Source organism: Cavia porcellus, unplaced genomic scaffold (genome assembly GCF_034190915.1).
Source record: "Cavia porcellus strain 051 isolate PalLab524CR breed Dunkin Hartley unplaced genomic scaffold, mCavPor4.1 scaffold_23, whole genome shotgun sequence".
NCBI lineage: Eukaryota > Metazoa > Chordata > Mammalia > Rodentia > Caviidae > Cavia > Cavia porcellus.
In genome coordinates, this window is record NW_026947506.1 from 32,427,020 (window position 1) to 32,447,509 (window position 20,490).

At 42.0% G+C, this 20,490-nt stretch overlaps 1 protein-coding gene across 4 annotated transcripts in view; it reads right to left on the reverse strand.

Moving 5' to 3' along the window:
• The window catches only part of Wipi2 (WD repeat domain, phosphoinositide interacting 2), a 42,836-nt gene that overhangs the window by 18,274 nt on the left and 4,072 nt on the right, over positions 1-20,490 (reverse strand). For 2 of the 4 annotated variants that reach the window (XM_063234075.1, XM_003470054.5), the window contains exons 2-3: positions 15,256-15,338; positions 1,465-1,634 (exon numbers count right to left, since the gene is read on the reverse strand). In XM_063234075.1, the coding sequence (XP_063090145.1) occupies positions 1,465-1,634; positions 15,256-15,338 (253 nt within the window). Of the gene's footprint in view, positions 1-1,464; positions 1,635-9,567; positions 9,587-15,255; positions 15,339-20,490 lie in introns of those variants that run through there. The other 2 variants (XM_063234077.1, XM_063234076.1) reach the window with 2 other exon arrangements.

Below are 20,490 nucleotides of genomic sequence, written 5' to 3' on the forward strand. Positions count from 1 at the left end.
TATCATGCTGAACTACATGGAAAGCGGGCTTTGGAAAGATTTGATAAAGGCAACTGCTTTTAAGAATTGATACTAGGCCGAGCGTGGTAGTGCGTGCATACCTGTGATCCCAGTACTTGGGAGGCTGAGGCAAGAGGACTGCCACGACTTTTGAGGCCAGCCTGAGCTACATAATGAATTCAAGGCCAGCCTGAACTACACAGTGAGACCCTGTCTCAAAAAACAAAAAAGAAAGAAAAAAAAAAAAAACTCCTAAAAACCGGTAGTAAGTTAGGTGTGAGGGCACACGCTTGTAATTCCAGCACTCAGGATGCTGAGGCAGGAGGATCACTGTAAATCTGAAACCAGCCTAAACTACATAACAAAACTCTTGTTTCCAAAACAGACAAACAAAAATTTTAAAAACTCACAAAAATATAAAGACTGATACTGAATGAGGCATGGGTAAAGTAAAAATAAAAACATGAGAATTTTTAAAAAGTAAAAAATTTTATTCTGAATGAAGCTTATTTTGCTGCAAGTTCTTGCCCATTTTACAGAAAATGCATGCACATTTAGAGGATCCACTGAGGGAATGATTCAGACAAGAAAGACAACCTGGCATGCACACAGTTCTTTGTTGGGACAGGAAGGAACATTTATGTATCTTAAATTTTTAAAACCTTCAAGCTATTACATGCATTGATTTCCCAGTTTAACTGATTTTGTCACTTAACAGACCAAACTGGTGCTAAGGAGGTGTATCTTAGTGAGAGGGCTGCCTTCATCCAGTTCCAACCAGAAGTCAGTTCCAGCTATAGCATGCACTCTGTTCTGGGGGCCAAGTCAGCCTTCCCTTCGGGTGTGCAGCGCTGCCAGAGCTGGGAGACACGGAGGAGCTAATGGGCAGACCTGGACCGTGTGCTAACCTGAGCCAGAGGAGACTCCTGAACAAACCCAAGGGCTACTCACCAACTCTGCTGGGTTTTGGGGAATATACAAGTCAAACTGACAACTTAATAGAAGGAATAAAATGGTCTGAAACATTTTAAAAAAGTAACATAAGCAAAAGATACATAAACAACTGGACATCTCTGGATGAGTAAAGTTTTTTTTCTTTTTTGGCACCAGGGATTGAACTCATCACCTCAGCTTGCTGCTGAGCTAAATCCCCAACCCATGATGAGCAAATGAACAGACAGAAGCTTGTTAAGACTTGTGTCTTAAAGAATGGGTGAAACAGCCTGGCAGGGGAAGGCAGTGTCATTAATGAATGTGATGGTTGGGACAAAGCTGCTGAGGAGAGAGCAGAGCAGTCAGCCTCTGGCCAAGGTGTGCCCAGCACAGGGATGGCTGGCTGGTGGGAGCTGCATGGTGCAACCCTCTAATCCACCCTGGAGGCCCTGGAGGAGACAACCATGCCAGGCTGGAAGCAGAGGGACAGGGAGCAATGTACACTAAAATCCATACCAGAGCCTCACTCACCTGCCTGTTCAGTTTCACGGCCAGAATCGTGTTGGAGTAGCTATAATTACAGATCTCAGTCCCCTTCTTAAAGTGGCAAACCTTCAGCTTCCTGGGAGCTTTGAGGCTAACGATGGCCACTAAGCTGCTGGAGAACAATCTTTCTACAATGCACACATCTTCAGTGTCAGCTGAAACCAGAAAAAAAAGAAAAACACGTGGATACATGCATCTTGGAGTCAACAGGCTAAATCCACTCAACACAAATGCACTCCTAAGTAACACTTAAGGCAGAGACCCCTGGTGTGCCAGGACAGCCCAAGCGGGTGGAAATTCTGATTTTTTTGGCGTCCCAGGAATGCTGCCACTATGGATATAGAGATCATCCCTCTATGTGAAGACAAAGATTCCTTTAATAAGCTCTGTTGCTGGATTTAGAACAGAGGACTTAAAAATACATTTGCTAGTTTAGAAAACCAAACTAGTAGATGAAGTGACAAAACAAGATTCAAGAACCTATTTTATTAAGACATGAACTGCAGAAGGTTTTACAATTATCATGTTCTACCTTACAATTTTTAAACTGTATGACAATACCAAAGTGACAGCATTTGGTAGAAACTGTACTTTTGATTCTGAGTTTGCATCTTTTCTTGGACTGGTGATATGACCCCCAGTCATCCCCAAGACCACCAGGAGAAGAATCTGCACTCTGTAGGCTCTGGTTGTACCCCATAGGGCTGTGCTGCTGGGGGTGGCATTCAGGTCACGTATGGTAAATGTGATTCCATTTTTTGTATTTTCAAACCAGGATGGGTCTGTTGAGATGCAACCCCATTGTAAGTGGAGGAGTATTTCTAAGCAAGTACATGGTAGCAATCTATTCATGGATTTGACAAGCAAACAGCTGAACACCGGGCTAGGTACTGGCAACATAATGATGTGAACTGAAGAGTCAGACACAGCCTAAATGCCACAGCACATATTTGTTTAAAAACCAAAACCAAAACCAAAACCAAAGGTGGGTTCCAGCATTTGGGAAGCTGAGGCAGGAGGTTCTGCATGAGCTGGAGACCAGCCTGGGCTACACAGTGAGCTCAAGTCTACCCTGAACCAGATAGTGAAACCCTGTCTCAAAAAAAAAAAAAAAAAAAGCAAAGCTATTATTCAGAATAGAAGAGATAGAAAAATCAAGCGCATGATTCTAAGCTTTTCAGTTTATTCAGTTACTTTTACCTATTTACAGATGAAATCGTGTTCCCTTCTTTCCTACAGGAGTGCACAAATCTTTATTTCAAGCATCAAAAAGCAAATGGTTTAGAAAGTGGCCAGGGTGCCTGATGGCATCCAGAGCAGGTGCTGCCTCCTCATGAAAGAGCAGAGGTCTCAGGGCATGGCCCAGACAAAGCAGGATCTGAAGAAATGGATGTTGGGCTAGAATGTCAACTACATGTGGCTCGAAGAACCTAGCTAAGAACCAGACATAGGTTATCTGATGCCCCTTCTGCTGGAAACTCATGAGGACACTGGTTGAGACAAGAAGCCTGAGGCGGGGCAGGGTATCAGGAGAGCTGGGAGCTGGTCCCCATCCCTGGGCCACTGCATGGCTATGTGACTGGCCCTTCTTCATCACTGCTGGCCACCTCCACGAGCTGCCCTCCACCCCTCTTGGCGAGCCTGCTTTATCTCTGTTGTTTCCCAAGTGTTGGTTGAGCTGCATCTTTTGCCCTCACCCCTGCAAGTTACCAGCTCCCGTGGAGCATCCAGTTCCACTGATGGTAAACTTTTAGAGCTTTCAATGATATAAACAGCCCACTGTGGCATGTGTGCCACTGATTTGCCACCACTGATCTACGCGCAGGGCCCCTGCTGGAACAGAGGCATGCTTGGCTGTGCCCTTATCTAACATTGCCCAGCAGGAAGGGGGCAGCTCCACAGACCCTGGTGCTGGAGAGCAGACTCGGTGGGTGGATTCTGGATGTTCTGTAAACGCTTCAAACACTACTTTAGAGATCAATCTCTTAAATTGCAATGTTACTTAAACACAGGCCAATTTTGTGAGGTGTGGTTTTGCTCATGAAGCTCCATTATCCCCAGATGCTGCATCTAAGGAGCAGAACGGCTTTGGCTGAATTTCAACTGCTTTCACTCTGATACCTGCACTGGGAAGGCGACAGTACAGGGTGCCTCTCTGTGTCCTGGGAGTGCAATGGTGACCCAGGGGAGTGCCTGGGAAAAACCAGTTTAAAAATCAAGACTCTACAGTAACTAGTTGTTAGGCCTGGCATTAATTATCTCAACGGTGAAGTAGGAAGGTGCTGGACTCATAGCTTTTTAATTCTAAGACTGGGAAAACATGGTGCTTACAAAACCGACTGTTTATTAACAGTAAATTTTTCTTAAATTTATGGATCTCCTAAATTAAATCAGTAATGATAAGATCTTATTTCCAAATATGTTGATATTCTTTATTCAGATTCTGTAATTGTGAATCTGTCATTTTTGCTGAAGTTTATTTGTAATCCCAAAATCAATATTCATGGGTTTTTACAGCCTTTTGTAGACACAGGCAGAACACTAACAGATGGGAGGCCTCCACACTGCATACTCGAGTACAGGGCTGAACCATCAAGAAAAGGCAAGGAATTCAGGAGAACGCAGGGAGGAGACTGCAGAGGGCACCTTGGGGAAGGAACAGGTGCCTAGAGAGGGGCTGCAAGGACAGGTACTGTCAAAGCAAGTCATTGTTCCCAGCTTAGGAGCTACTAGATTCACGGTGAGGGCAGACACTGCAGTACAGATATCTCACCAAGGAGATGGGTGCCGATGCAGGGTGTGGTCATCTAGAGGAAAGGGAGGGAGCTCCCTGGGGAAGCATCCAACAGCTCTGGAGCAGGAGGAGGTGCTGCTGGCCTAGAGGCTCACAGAGTGGGGCAGGGATTAAAGGTGGCCGGAGATTAGTATGCCTAAGGATACAGCCTCACAACATCCCAGGGCTGTCTGCTGGACTGGGAAGTCCCTCATCAGTCAGAGAACAATCAGACCAGTTCAACAGAAGCAGATCACTCATGACAGATTTGATGCTCTTTCTGGTAAAAATTCTTTACAGATCTATGATTAGGAGGCAACTTTGCCAGTGGATCAGGGACATTTATGAAAAGTCTACGGTTCTTCCTTTTGAGACCCAGGGAGGGAGGTCAGGGTATCTGCTTTCCAAACCCTGTGCTGGAGATGTCTCCTATAGTGCAACAGGGCCAGAGTAAGGAAACAAAACACAGGGCCCAAAAGGAAGCTGTTCAATTGTCCTTAATGCAATCTTAAGGTGCCTATGAAAGCACTATTAGCAAAGCAAAGCATACAAGATGAAACCACAAAAATGAAGCTGGTGTGTAGCTAGCTCAGTGGTTAGAACACTTGTCTAGTGTGTTAAAGGCCCTGGATCCCCCTGACAAACTGCGTACCTCTCCCCAAAATGAGAGAGATTATTATACACCAACAGCAAATAATTGGGAAATGAAATTTAAAAATTAATGTAATACTGCCAACTCCCAAATTATTACATATTTGAAATTTAATAAGATACAAGACCCTCATATCAAAACCCACGATACACTACTAATATAAACTGAAGAACAGTTAAATTAATGGAGAGATATACCAGGTTCATGGACTGAAACTCAATATTGTTTGGTTCTTCATTCCCCTCAAATTGATTTCTAGTCCAACACAAACCTTATACTCTCAGCAAACTTTTATAGTCACTGAATGCTGATTGTATATGGAAAAGCAATTGTATATGGAAAAGCAAAGGACCTAGGATATCTAAGATTACCTCAAAAAAGAACAAAGTCAAAGACTGACAAATAGATCAAGGGATGAGAACAAAAGAACTCAAAAGCAAATTCACCTACCGGACTACTTTTAAGCACAAAAACAATCTTCACAAGGGAAACAGATCTTTTCAACACAGAGTGATGGAACAGGAATTCGTAGGAAAGTATCCTTGATTTATACCTTACAATACACACACACACACACACACACACACACACACACACACACACACACACACACAAACTAATTTGAGATATATCACTGGCCTAAATATGAAAGAGCTTTTATGTATCGTTATAACTACCAAGCTTTCAAAGAATGCAAAAGAAAATAGCTCTATGATTTGAGAGTTGGTAATGGTTTCCTAGACAGGACACAGGAAGCAAAAACCATTGAAAGAAAAAGACAAATCAGACTATATCACAATAAAAAGTATCTACTCAAAACACAGGAAAACTAAGAAAACAAGCAAGACTAGGAAAAAGCAGTCATAAAACAAAGGAGCTCACTCCAGAGTATCAGAAAAACTCTAACAACTCAATAATAAAAAGACAACCAAATTTAAAAAGGTGAAAGGACCCAAAGAGTCATTTCAAAAGAGAAGACATTCAGACAACAAGCACATGAAAACAATCAGTATCATTTGTCACCAGGGAAATGCCAATTAAAGCATAACAAGGGATAAGGATGTGTGTGAGGTCCAGGTCCCAGCCTCAGCACTGTGTATGTGCACGGACACACACACATATGCAAGCCATGATGGTGGGAACACAAACCTCAGAGCCACTAGGGGAGTTCTAGTGGCTTCCTATAAGCTGAGTATGTGCAATCTAATAATGCCATAAGACAGCTACTCAAACCACATGCAAACACGTGCACACAAGACTTCCATAAGAATGTCCACATGGATGCCCTCAGAAGCAGATATGCGTGGTCACACAGTATGTGCTGGCACTGACACAATGCTGATGTGCTTCCAGAAAATAGGCCACGTGAAAAATTCTGTGCCAATCTGAAGTTCTAGTTGGCACAGGTAAACTAGGAAAAAAGGTGGACCTTGGTTGTCTCTGAGGGTGGTAGGAGCCTGAAGAGCTCTGTAGAATGATGGTGAGCCTTGACCCAGCATAGCCCCTAGAGATGTGGGTGCTTCTCAAAACTCACTGTGCATAAATTTTACCTTACAAGAAAAAAATGAAAACTCTCAACCCTACTCAGATATGCTTGAGGTAAGATTTTGGGACTTTGCCCCGGAGTCTGCAATATCTTCTGGAACCTGCACAGAGTGAGGTGGTTGGTGGGCAGGTGATGAGAGCAGAGCTAATGAAATATTAGCAACACATTCTGAGTGGTAGGAAGGTGGATGTGAGCTGAAAAGTGCTTTTGACTTTCATTTGTGCTTAGAAATTTCCATTAACAAAACTTCCATTAATAAACCTCAATGCAGGCACAGAGAAGGCAAACAATCAATGGATTAGAACAGTGGTGGCAAACCTTTGGCACAAGTACCACAGTGGGCTGACTGTTATGACGGAGAGCTCTAAAAGGTTCGCCATCACTGGTTAGTGTCTGCTCATCTGTCCTACCCTGCATGGTCTTCAAGCTGGCTTTCCTGAAATTTTTAATGAAAGAAGTAGATTTCTTTGTGAACTAAAATAAAAAAATTAGGGCATGATACAGAAGCAGAAAAGCTTTTTTTAAAACTACAATTACTCACAGAACAATGAAATGAATTTCTACATACCCACAACCCAGATTTCACAAACACTAAATTCTGACATTTAGTGTCAACTATTTTTTCTTTCCTGAAGTTTCAAAGAAAAGCTCATCTTGACTAGCCTGGGCTACATTGTGAGACCTTGTCCAAAAAAAAAAAAAGTCATCTTCAATCACTCAATACACCAGTAAGGCCATGAGACAGATGTCTTTTCCAGATATGGGGTGAAAGTGAATGATTTCTTACATCAGACTGAAAGTGGATGTGTTTTACATTTCACGTAAGTAGTAGAATACAACACTGAAAAATGATTTAACATAGGATAGAAAAAAGCATTCCTGGTCCGGAGAATCCTTACATAAGAAGACTGATATGCTTGAATATGTATAAATTCAAAACCGAACTAGGTGTGGTGGTGCACACCTGTAATTCCACCACTCCAGAGGCTGAGGCAGGAGGAGCGCTGTTCAAGGTCTACTGGATTTATACAGTGAGTCTGAGTCACACCTAGAATACAAGAGCAAGGCCTTGCCTCAAAAACAAGAACAAGAAAATCAAGACTTTAGATTGGTAAAAAGAAATGGAAAAAACAAAACAAACAAACAAAAAAAAAAAAAACAAAAACAAATGATGACTCAGAAAAAAATATTCAAAACTCTTAACAAATGGCTAATTTGTGCCTGCGTACCTGCTTTGTGTTTTGTGACAGGGTTTTTCCGCTGCATAGTTCAGGCTGGCCTTCAGCTCAGTGTGTAATTCTGCCTGGCCTCAAACTCATACTGATCCTCCTGCCTCAGCCTCCTGAGTTCTGTGATTATAGGTAGCTAATTTGTTTTAGATCAGTAAGAAACAAGTAATCCAACAGAAAAACAGGCAAAGGAAAGAAAATGGTCAATTTAAAAAATAGAAATAAAAAGGCACATGACTCTGCACAAAAAAATTCAATTTCAGTTGATTCAAGGATTACCAATCCAAGGCAAATGGACATTTAATAAAGTCACACATCTTTAAAAACAGGAAAATGTAAGTAGCACCTAGAGGGCTTGAGGAAGTCAGCTTGCTCACTCCCCCACCTTGGCAATCCAAGCTGGCACTGCCTTTGTCAAGGGGCAATGTGGAAGCATCTATTGATTTTAAAACGTGGTTATCTTTTATGCATGCATTTCTTCACTGTAGGAAGCTGCCTTTCAGTAGCACACACACATGGGCAAAACAAAGATGCACACTCGGCAATTCCAATCCCAAGGTACTAAATATCCACATAGGAACTCGTACATCAAAGTTCACAGCAGCCCCCAAATGTCAAAGACCCAGAAGCTATCAACAGATGAATGGATGGACAAAACCATCTATCTAGACAATGTGATGTTATTTAGCAAGACACAGAAATGAAGTACTGACACATCATGGCAGGGAAGAACCATGAAAGCATCTATGTGAAAGAGCCAGCCAAACATGATTCCATTTATCTGAAACGTCCAGACAGCAAATCTATGGAAGCAGAAAGTAGATTGGTGGCTGTGTTGGGCTCGGGGTGGGAGGAGGAAATAGGGAGTGACTGCTAATGGACGCAGGCTTGCTTTTGAGAATTATAGAAACATTTCAAAATTAATTATGGTACACTTCACAAGCTAGTATAGATATACTAAACCCACTGAATTGTATGCTTTAAAAAGATTTATTTACCTTACGAGATACAAAAATTTTATCTCTAAAAGGTTTTTAGAAGCCACAATAAAGACCAGCTTAGGCAGCCTACTACAGAGATCTGAACTCTGACTGATATATTAAAGGTATGATGCAAGAAGCAGGGATGGTGGACATCCAGATGTGTTGCAACCATGAGACAGGACAAAAACAGGTTAGAGCAGACCCTCCCAGAGGGCATGAGTCCACAGACCACAGGAGGTATGTGGATAGGTGTCAAGGAGGTCTCTATAGCCTTTGAAATCAGAGCTATCTACAAGTTGCGTCAGATGTTCAAAGGAGCCAATAACCCAGGAGAGGACAAAACCTGTGCCAACGGCAAGGAAGGCTCCCCAAGACTCCTCAGCAAAGACGCAGCTCTGACATTTCCAATGACACTTCACACTCAATAATACTTTTTGTTTTGTTTTGTTTTTGGTACTGTGGATCATGACCTTGCGCTTGCCAGGCAGGAGCTTATACTGCAGAGTTAAATCCCCAGCAGTCAACAGAATGTACAAACACATACAAAGATGGGGAAATACTGTGTTAAAATAAACAATTTACTACAGTAAAAGACACATTGCCATTGATCCCCTCAAACAACCCTCCAACATACTTATCCCATCATTCTCGCTACTTTCTGAAGCAGTCCTGGGAATTCTATTTTGTGTCTCTACAAGGTGTGGTCAAAAATAGAGTGAATGCTACAGATGAGAGCCATGCAAAGGAAAGGCAGGTTCACAAAAGCATGATAGGCCATGCCTTCATCAGTCCTATTCAGTGAACTGGCACCATGAGACTTCTGGATCTTCCCCACGGTTAAAATGACCACAAAAGGGATAGGTGTTGAACTGCATCAGGACATCAGGGCGGCCGCAACAGCTTACCCAAAGGACACTTCTAAAAGAGGATTTCCAGATGTGTCAAAAAGTGGCAAGAATAGGGTGTGTTCAAAGTGAAGTGGAGTACTCTGAAGGGGATTAATGGCAATGTCTTTTACTGTAAAAAAAAAAAAAAAAGAAAGAAAGAAAATAAAACTTTAAATATTAAAAAAAAATTTACAGTAATAAAATTACAACCTGTACATGGAACCATGTACCCAACAATCACTTTCCACTAAGCTAGGGTACAGATAGCTTAGGACTCCCAGGAACAATGGTAAACAACAATCCACTCATGGATGGCGATTTAGCTCAGGGGCATAAGGGCTTGCCTGTTGATCCCTGCTACCAAAAACAAACAAACAAAAACAGTCCACACTGGGTTAAAAAAAAAAAAAAGGAGATGACAGTCAAATGAAAAGTAATAAAACAGGACAGTATCATTATTCAAGATGGCACACATTACCAGAACACTAGTGTCAGAAAGTACTCAGGCTGACACGAACAAAATCTAAGCATAAGCTTCAGTGACCACAAGTGGCAAAGGCCTGGCCTCACTCTAGGTGGCCTCTACCATAATTTCTGCAAACTTTCTTCTAGAGACTGCCTATCTATAATCTGACCTGGGAAATCAATTAGTTGATTGAAAAAAGAATGCTTCTTTTGCTTCTGCTGGCATAGTTTATAGCTGGCAATGATAAAGCCCCTAAAGCAGGAAGGGAAGAAGAGAGCCTTTAAATAATTGATAGAAATACACTTCCACATCAGCCTGTCCAATGTTGGGAGCTCTGTAGGGATGGGAATTAAGTCTAATATTCCATTACTACAGGTTCAGGCAAGAGAGGCAACCAGTTTCTCCATTACTATAAATCTCATTGAAATTAATATTCAGACTGGTGAGTAGCCTGTCAAGCAGGAACGATTCAGAAAATACCACTTCTCAGACCTTAAGATGTAGATGATAGCCAGTAAAGTAAATGGTGATTGGTTTCTTGGCCAAGCAATAAGGTTGACAAAAGGTGTTAAGAAATGATGGATGATTTGTATATCTATGGAGCTTCAGCACTTGCTGAGCTGGGAACATTTTCCTCATGTAGTGTCTTGGAACCACACGCTTCATGAGTGATGCTTCCTGGCTTAGAAAATGCTAAGGCATAAAGAAAAGGCATAATGTAGAATCTGAGTAAGCCAGCTCCTAAATTTTGTGATATTTTACAAACAGTAAATCCCCACCTATTCATTTTGGAGGACATTACTATAGTAGCATTTTAAGGAGGAGAGACCACATTTGCATACAATGTGTCTTCAAACAAGAACTGGCCTGCAGAGGAAGGAGAAAACGCACAGGACACATGCGGACAAGTGGCGAGGTGTGCCCAGTTCGTGCACCTTCTAAGTTTGAAATGACAACAGAGACAGTAAAAACCTTACAATGCTGTGGGGATTAAGGTCTTGACTCTTTAAAGAAATGAAATAAGCAGCTGTCAATCTTGTTTTCCTCCTGGGACAAACTCTGGCTCATTTGTTCTGTAACAGCAAGAGACAGCAAAGATCTCATTTTATGATGGATGCTAAGAGTTAGAAGGCTGTGAGCCAATACCCAGCCTGCACTAAAATATTGAGATAGGAAGTGAGATTGTTTGCTAGCTCCACCCACAGAAAAAAATGCTGAGAAGCAACCTGGACATTCACTCAGAGGCTACCCTGTTTCCCAAGAGACTCTCTTTTGTCTATTCAAAGAAAGTATGTGAGTGAGGAAAGGTAGACAGTACTCTAGGAACAGAACAGTGAAAACAGCTGCAGTTTAAAGTATTAACCCTGAAACTATTCTTGGCCCATTTCATCATCTATTTTTAAGGACTGAAGTTCACTAAGGGGAAGACAAATCACTGTTGTCAGTAAAGTCTCTCCTTAAAGACTAGCTGTCAAGACACACATTTGTTTCCATCCAAGCCTTTGACAAAAGGTGCCAAAAGCCAGTCAGCCAAGTTTACACCACGGAAGAGGCAAAACTTTTGGTATTCTTTTTCCCTTGCTAAGCCCCTGGCCTTCAAACAGGGAAGGAGATTCTGTGGGTTTCAAAACAGACAAGCGGCAACAATAGCACAAATCAGAGACTTTCTTTTGGCTGCAGATTTAATTTAATGAAAGTGTCAGCCATTATCAAAGCCACAGGAATCCTGTTGCAGGGACAGGGCTATGGTTGCAGAGGAAAGGTCCAGTGGGGAGATCTCCAGGAATAGTGGCTCTGGTTCACACCTCTTATCTAGATCACATCTTCAGTTACTCAAGACTTGGGAAGTACCAGGAGACCAGTGTAAGGACAAAAGAGGAGTGAAATCTGAGCCAGCCAGCAGGAACCATGGGTCAAGGAACCTAGTCTAAGAAGCCTAGTGCTGCTCTCTCCCTCTCAAGGGCTAGGTGCTCACTGTCAGGGCAGTGACAGCAGGGACAGCTGGGGGAGTCACCCACACTCCACTGAGGGGGCCTCCAACGGGGTTGGGGGCAGGGGAACACCGTAATTCCAAGCAAGTGGCACAAAGAAGCCCTGTTGTCTTTGCTTTATCCTGGGACAGGAGCTGTTATTCACGTCTGTGCTTGCCACTGTGCCCCCAGCCCAGCCTGACGCAAATGTATTTACTTTTTTTCTTTTTAAAGTACTGGGGGTTGAACCCAGAGTGTCTGCACAGAACTATATTCCCAGCTCTTTTTATTTTTCGAGACCAGGCCTAAGTCACAAAATAGCTTGGCGACCCTTCTGTGTCAGCCTCCTTCTCCGAGTACTGGGATTATAGGTCTGTGCCACCACGCCTGGCTAACATGTCAGCTCTCAGTTTTCTTCCAGTTAGACACCAGTGTCGTGAGGGCAGGAATGCTGTCCCTCTTCCTCTTCCTCTCCAGCAACCAGAACAGGCTGGCACAAGGCAGATCCTAAAGATTAAAACGTGCTACACCAGTGGATGTAACAGTGACAGGAGATGTCCATTCACATTATAGCAGAACCTCTCATTCTTGGGATTAGTAGAAAAGATGGAATTCAAAATGGACTCCGAAGTACAGAGAAAGCTAAGTTGGCAATATCAGAACACTCAGAAAGAAACACTGGCACGGGGCTGGGGATTTAGCTCAGTGGCATAAGTACCTGCCTAGCAAGCAGGCAGTCATGAGTTCGATCCCTAGTACCGATAAAAAGAAAAAAGAAAAAAAAAGTGTTAAAAAAAAAAGAAACACTGGCATTTCTAATATGGAAAAAACCTGATTTCCAAAACTTTATGCTCACTAGATGTGTCAGTAGCATGCCTGTAAGCCTAGCATTAGGGAGGCTGAGGCAGGAGGATCACTATGAGTTTGAGGCCAGCCTAGCCTTCATGGTGAGTTCATGGCCTATCTAAATTACCCAATGAGACCTTGGTCTCCGGAAAAAAACCCAAAAACCAAAAAAACCAAAAATACTTTATGCTCATGTAGCTATCAAAATGGTCTCTTTGTGAATCCATATCCCAGTGGACAAATCACAAACTATGAATGCTACACTCCTCATAAGGATCCTTAGGTTCCAGCCACAGGCAAGTTCAGGTCTACTCTAAGTGTTACATACAAAGTGGGTGGAAATACAAACCACACACCAATAATGACTGGTATCTATAGCATAGAAAGAATTCACAAAATGGCATTAAAAAAACAAACAATCCAATTACAAAGTGGGCAAACACAGGAACAAATGATTCACCACAGAGGATATACAGACAGCAATAAACACAACACAAAGATGTTGAACACAGTCAGTGGCAAAGGAACACAAAACCACAATGAGATAGCACTGCACACGCTTATCAGAGTGACAGAAATATACAGTGATAGCATCGGCAAGGGTGCAGAGAAACTCATGCACTTATTACTGGTTGGAGCGTAAATGCTACAGCCAGCCTGGAAAACAATGTGCAGTTTCTCAAACATCTGTGCACACAACTACTCTACCACCCAGCAACTGCACCTTTGAGCATTTACCTCCAAAAAATGAAAACCTGTGCACATACAAAACTTTCTCCTTTCTACTCCCATTTCCACTTTTTTTTGGGTCAGTACTAGGGACTGAAACCAGGGACACACTACTCTGATTTCTCTCCCCCTTTCTGAGACAAGGTCTTGCTAAGTTGCACAGTATGGGTTTGTGAGCCTCCTGAGTAGCCGGAAGTACAAGTGTGCACTACCACACCTGGACACACGACAGCTTAACTTGTAACAGCCAAAAATCAGAATCAGCCCACAGATACTTTAATAGGAAAATGGTTATAATGAGGCGTGTTCAAACCATGGGATATTATTTGTTAGTAAAAGGAATGACCGACCATACACAACTTGGATGAATTCCCCATCCCAGAATGTTACGTTCTTCTGCTATGGTCTGCATAGGTATGTGGGCTCAGCTTGGTCCACTAAATGACACTCCTGGGATATGGTGGAACCTCTAAGAGAAGGGTCCTTAGCAGGTCTTCAGATCACTGGGGTTTGTCGTCCTTCATAAGTGATTAACACAGACCCCTGAAATGCAAACCTAGGTTCACGAGCTCTCTGGTTTCCAGATGTCACTACCTGCTCTCATAGATGTGACAGATAGGGAGGGCAAGGATGTGTTTCACCAGAACTAAGCATAGGCAGCAGGCACTGTGCTCTTGAACCTCCAAAAGGTAACTAAATAAACTTAGCTTGCTTCAGGTATTTTGTTACAGTGATAAAAAACTGACAATTTCCAAACCTGAGAAATGGAAGACAGATTAGAGGCAGCTAGGGACCAGGGATAGGTGTGGGTGCAGTGCAGGGAGGCAGGTACAGTTATAAAGGGTGACCTGAAGGGTGTTTGTAGAATTGTTCAGTATCTTGATTATGGTAGATACAGGAATCTCCTCAGGTGTGAAACTGTAGAAAACTCAGACACACATCAGTAAAACTACAGTGACATGAACAAGAGAGATGGATGTGGGTATTCTGGTTGCAGTACTTTGCAGTTTTGTTTTACCACTGGGGGAAACTGGACAAAGTACACCTGCCAGCGAATCTAAATTTCAAAAATTATGTTCATGGGAAGAACGAAAGCTTCCCTGCCATCTCATGGTGGAGCTGTGCCTACACCACCATTTGTTCATTACCTCTAATCCTGACAGCATCTCATAGGCAGGCGTTAGTTGTTTTGCCAAAAGTAAAAGGAAACTGAGGCCCAGAAATGAAGTAATCCATCTAAAGCCACATGACAAATGACTGAGCAAAAAAACCCCTAAACTTATGACCATTCTGCTACTCCACGCTGACTCTGTGACATATTGCTGTTCAAAAGCTGCAAATGACAACTCAAGAAAACAAACAAAGGAACTGTTTCCATTTTCTGGAAACTATAGCAGTAACCTAAATGATTTAAATGGCATTTATATTTGATTAGAATACATTTGACTGAAAAAGCCCATAAAACAAAACTATAAATAAATATTTATATGTATGCAAAGGTACAGAAAAAGATCTAGGAGGACATCCACAGACTGTCACCAGTGTCACCCCTTGCAGAGACCAAGGTGGAAGAAGAGGCCTGGTTGGTGCCATCTAGATTCTGGCTTCTCCATATCTGAACTTTAGACTGCACCCCAATTCAAGTGCAACTGGTCTACGGTTTTTAAGAAGAGGAAAAATAAAGTAAACACTTACTGCATTCATAGATCTGTTCCAGCTTATCCACAGAAGAAAGGGAGAAAAATTTATAACCGGACTTACTACCAACAGCTAGGGACCTGCAAAAAAGCCAAATTCAGAAATAAGAGCTGATACATGTAGACAGTGATAATGCAAAATTGCTTCCAATTTACCAGTTAGTAACCAGTATTTCCACCAGAAATTAGCAGTCCAAGTAATTTCATATGTTTTGTACAGGTGTCCGGCACACCATGTTACACGTCCAATAGAGGAGACGATGTTACTTGAAACCTTTAAGACATTTTCTGGGAATCTAACATACCACCTGGTGACTACAGTGAGTAGGCACTGAATATTTAAAACTGCACTGCATTAATTATGTCACAACATATGAGGTAAGATCAAAATATACAGTGAATATGTAAACAAAAAATGTACTGCAGAAATACACATTACCATTAACTCCCCAGCAAATACTCTCCCCGCTTCAAACAAACATGTATCCCATTGTTCTTGCTACGTTATGAAGCAGTTCTGAATATCTTCTGTATCTTTCCAAAGAGTCATTAAAAAAATCAGTGAATATTGCCACCACTAACTGCCACGCAACAGAAAGGCAAAGTCACAAAAATATGGCAGCGTATTGTAACTCACTTTGTTCACCAGATCTGACACCATGGGACTTCTGGATCTTCCCTGAAGTCAAAATGACCATGAAAAGGAAATGTTTGGAAGCAACTCAGAATGTTAAGGCAGCCAGATACTCATGAAAGTCTCAGATACTCATGAAAGAGGATGTCTAGAACTGCTTCAGAAAGTGTTGAGAACAACAGGCTATGTGTGTTTGAAGTGAGGGGAAATATTCTAAAGGCAGATTAATGACAATTTTTATAAAATTATATATTGATAAAGCCAGGGAAAAATGAAAATAAATATGTAACAAAAGCAAAATTAAACAAAAAACCTTATAAAATAGAGGTTAAGTTTTAGCTACAAATGTAAGTATTAGCCCTAAATTGTTGATTCCCTCAAAAAAAAAAGTGGAGTTCCTCAAGTGGCATGATAAATATGCAGACTATGTGGAAGTCTGAAAGGAAAGTAAGCTAGTCCTTGCTCATCTCTGAGGTCTACGAGGACCCAAGACAATAGGGGTGGGAGGAGTGGACATGAGATGACCAAAAAGCAAACTTAGACCCTGGAATCAGAAGACAATACTGTAGGCTCAGAGGAAAGAGCAAAGGCCCTTTGCAATGGCTTTGTATTTAAGATGCCATTTGCCACCCCTGCTTTTGCTAAAAGGCTTAGAAGGACCCTCTGGACAATCCCCCAACCCACCAGTACAGTGACTGGTTATACCCAATGCAGGGATCCCTCATCAGGTGATCACCTCTCTACAGAACCCGACTGACCAAGGAGAGCACAAAGGAGAAAAAAGCACAGCCTTCAAGTGCACAAAAGATGAGTGAGAGCGGGAAGCAGTAGGACACACGCAGAATCAGGCACTAGGATGATTTGTTTTAAGTATCTGAGGGAATGTGAAAACAGATGAATAAAGCAGAAAACCAGAAGACAGAAATTTCATACTCTGACTACTGGTACCAAGATAAATTCAGGGCTATTTTAATGATCATGTCATCCATTAGGAACTTGAGATTTCCAGCTTCACTTATATACCTGTAGAAGAAACCTGCTCCCAGAAGGCAGTTACCATAAGCACTACTAAAGCATAAAATTCTATCAGTTTATCTTAGAAGTACAAATGAGCAGGAGCCAGACGTAATCCCAAACACTGGGGAGGATGAAGCAGGAAGATCAATAACACCAACAGAAAGTCTTCCTTCAGCTAATATTTTCTTTGCAAAAATACTAGCTGCACAAAGTGGTACATATCCATAATCCCAGCACTTGGGAAGCTGAGGCAGAAAGACTACAAGTTCAAGAACTTGTGTCAAAATAAAAAAGAGCTGACTGTTCAACCACTATTATCACAATAACAAAACCACTCTACTATATGGAATTATTTCAATTAAGCAATCAAGTACTAAAACCTGAAAATGTTTGTATGTGGCACAAGCCTGTAACCCTAGCACTCTGGAAGCTGAGGCAAGAGTATCACTGCAATTTCAAGCCCACTCTGAACTACACTGCAAGACCCTGTCTCAAAAAATCTGCAACCCAGAAATTTTGGAAAACTGGTGCTTAAGAAAATACTTTCCAGGTTTGCTATTTTAGGAAGACAACTTTTCCCTCTCACTATTTGATTTTTATTTTATTTATTTCCATTTTTTTTAAAAATTAGGGATTAAACTTGGCCTTGTGTATGCAATAGACCATTTCTGATTTTTCTGTTGCTGCTATTTTTTAAGACAGGTTTTCACTATGAAGTTCAGGTTGGCCTCGAACTCATTATGAAGTCCAGGCAGATCCTGAAATCAAGGCAATTCTCCTGCCTCAACCTACCCATTGCTGGGAGTACAGGCATATGTCACCACACCTGGATTTACTTCTGATTTTTTTTTAAAAAATCATTCTAGTATACTTTACTGTGTTCTTAAAACAAGGCAAATTTTTCTGAGCTGAGTTTCATGAATCCCACATCAAATGGCCAGACTCAAGCTGGATGTGGTGGTGCAAGCCTGTAATCCCAGCACTGTGGACAGTGATGCAGGAAGGGTTACTGTGAGTTCAAGGCCAGCCTGGGTTACAAAGTGAGTTTAAGGCCAGTGTGAACTGCACAGTGAGACAATTGTCTTTAACAAGATTAAAAAAAAAAAAGAAAGAAAGAGCCAGATTGTAGAGTTTTTATAAGAATATCTTGGAGGTAGGGGTGGGGGCTCAGGGGAAAATGCTTGAGGCCAGGGGCTGGATTCATAGCACACAGAACAAAACAACCCTTTCCTACCTTTTAGTTTGCTGAAAGTTACTTTTCCTGTGACCATCTACCTTTAGCCCCTCTCCTTATAATTTCTTGACTTGGAAACTAAATCACCATGCTTATTAGCATTACCTATAAAGTAAGCATGGAGTGGGCCTCTCTCTCCAGCAAGATTAATGAGCCGTAGAACCAGATCCCTGGGTATAAGACATCTCAGTTCTCAACTGTGTTCCCCATGGACAGAATCTGTTAAAACTAGGCTTTGCCCAATCCAGTTTGACGTTCTTTAGGAGACTGATTTAGAATATTAGATACCTCAGTTTGAATTTTAAGCAATTGCAAGTCTACAAACCTACTCCAATCAATTTAAAAAAAAAATAGAAGCAAAAACATCCCAAGTATTTACTGAGACGTGGATACTGCAGAACAAGTCTATAGTTTATTAGCTAAGGCTGTTAGTTAAAATGACACTAATAGGCTGGGGCTATTAATATAGCTCAGTGGGAGAGAGACTTCTGGGTGATTCAATTCTTAGCATACACCCCACAAGGATGAGATTTTCAACTCAAAACCCAACAATCAAGTTTGCATATGTCTTTTTGGAGATTTTGTTTTTAATCTTTTCACATACTGGGATAGTGGTTCATGCTTTGCAGGAGCCAGCCTAGAGAACATGGTGGTTTAGTAAGACCCTGTCTTGAAATAAAAATAATAAAAGAAAGGGGCTGGGGATGTAGCACAGTGCAGAGGCTCTGGGTTCAAACTCTAGCACCACCAGAATAAACACAATCCCTCATGATTTTCCTGACAGTAACATGGCAGACATAATAATGAGGGAAGTGGAGCAACAGGTATGAGATTTACACTTATAAATAATCTTAAGTGGGATCTTTGGTTGACAAAGGGAAAACTAGCAATGATAATTTTCAAAAAAAAAAAAAAAAAAAAAAAAAGATGTATTTGCTTTTTTTCGTATTTCACTATTATGTACCTGGCGCCTAAATGTGGAGACCCTGTTTTGGCCTCTCCAGAGACGGAACTATCTTCTGCCAGGGAACCAAGCAGTGACTGCTCCTTGAACACATTTATTTTCATCCCACCCCTCTCCTCTCAGCTTCAGAGGGTCCAAATCCAGAACCTCAGAGGACTCTGATTTAAACCAACTCTATGCTTTTCCATTAGTAATTTAGGACTCAGTTTCTTTACCTCCTGCTGCCTCCCAAATTTTGCTGCATCTCCTTTCTCCCACAAGGGCTTAGATCTTTAAATTATCTTTTTACGTGGGCGTGGTGGCACATGCATGTAATCCCAGCGTTTGGTAGGCTGAAGCAGAGGATTGCTGCAGTATGAACTACACAGTGAGACCATGTCTCAAAAAGGTGGGGAGGAGGGGTTGGGCTAGGTATATAGCTCAGTGTGAAGGCCCTGGATTCAATCCCCAGTAACACACACACACACACACACACACACACACACACACACACAAATGTGAACAAGATCTTATCTTCCTTGTCTTTACCCTGTTCCCAATCATCAAATAAAGCTCACTCCCTCTCGTTACCTTCTTCATGATTATGAGGTTAAGAGGGAACAGGCCAACACTGTAAACAGGAAGAAGCCTGCATGTTCCTGCCAGAAACCTGCTAGGTTCTGGCAGTCTCACTGAGGACCACAGCCACCATGTGTTTGGTGGACAGCTCCTCTTCCAACTCATATCTGCACCACAACCTGCATCTGGATGGCCCAAAGGCCTTTCAGGCTCATGAGTACCCAAGCAGAGCTCTTTCCCTCATTAATTACTTTTGTTGTGGTGCTGGGGATTTAGCTCAGCAGCATAAGCACCTGCCTTGCAAGCACGCGGTCGTGAGTTCGATCCCCAGTACTGATAAAAAGATAAAAAAAAACTATTTTGTTGGTCTTTTCTTTTCTTTTTGAGACAGGGTCTTGTTATGTAGTCCAGGTTGGCCTGGAACTTCAGTGATCTTCCTACCTCAGCCTCCCAAGCACTGGGCTTATAGGCCCAGTGCAGTACTTTGCTTGACTCCTTCACTAATTTTTTTCCTGAGGTGCTGTCATCATTCACAGAAACCATAGCAGAAACCAAACTCAGCAGCTTCTCTCGTACGTGCATTAAGCACATCTGTGGGTCACTATCCTTGCCACTGGCCACGGCTGATGGGCAGTGTCCTTCTCAGCCATATCCTCTGCACAGCAGGCAGAATGGCCATCTTTAAGGCTGAAGAAGCTTCAAAAACCATCTTCAACTTATAGATGAGGACAAAGAAAACAGTATCTCCCAGAATGGTAATAGTCACCTGGAAACAAGAAACATAGTGGATAAAAGCAATCAATACCTCCAGACACTTAATAACATC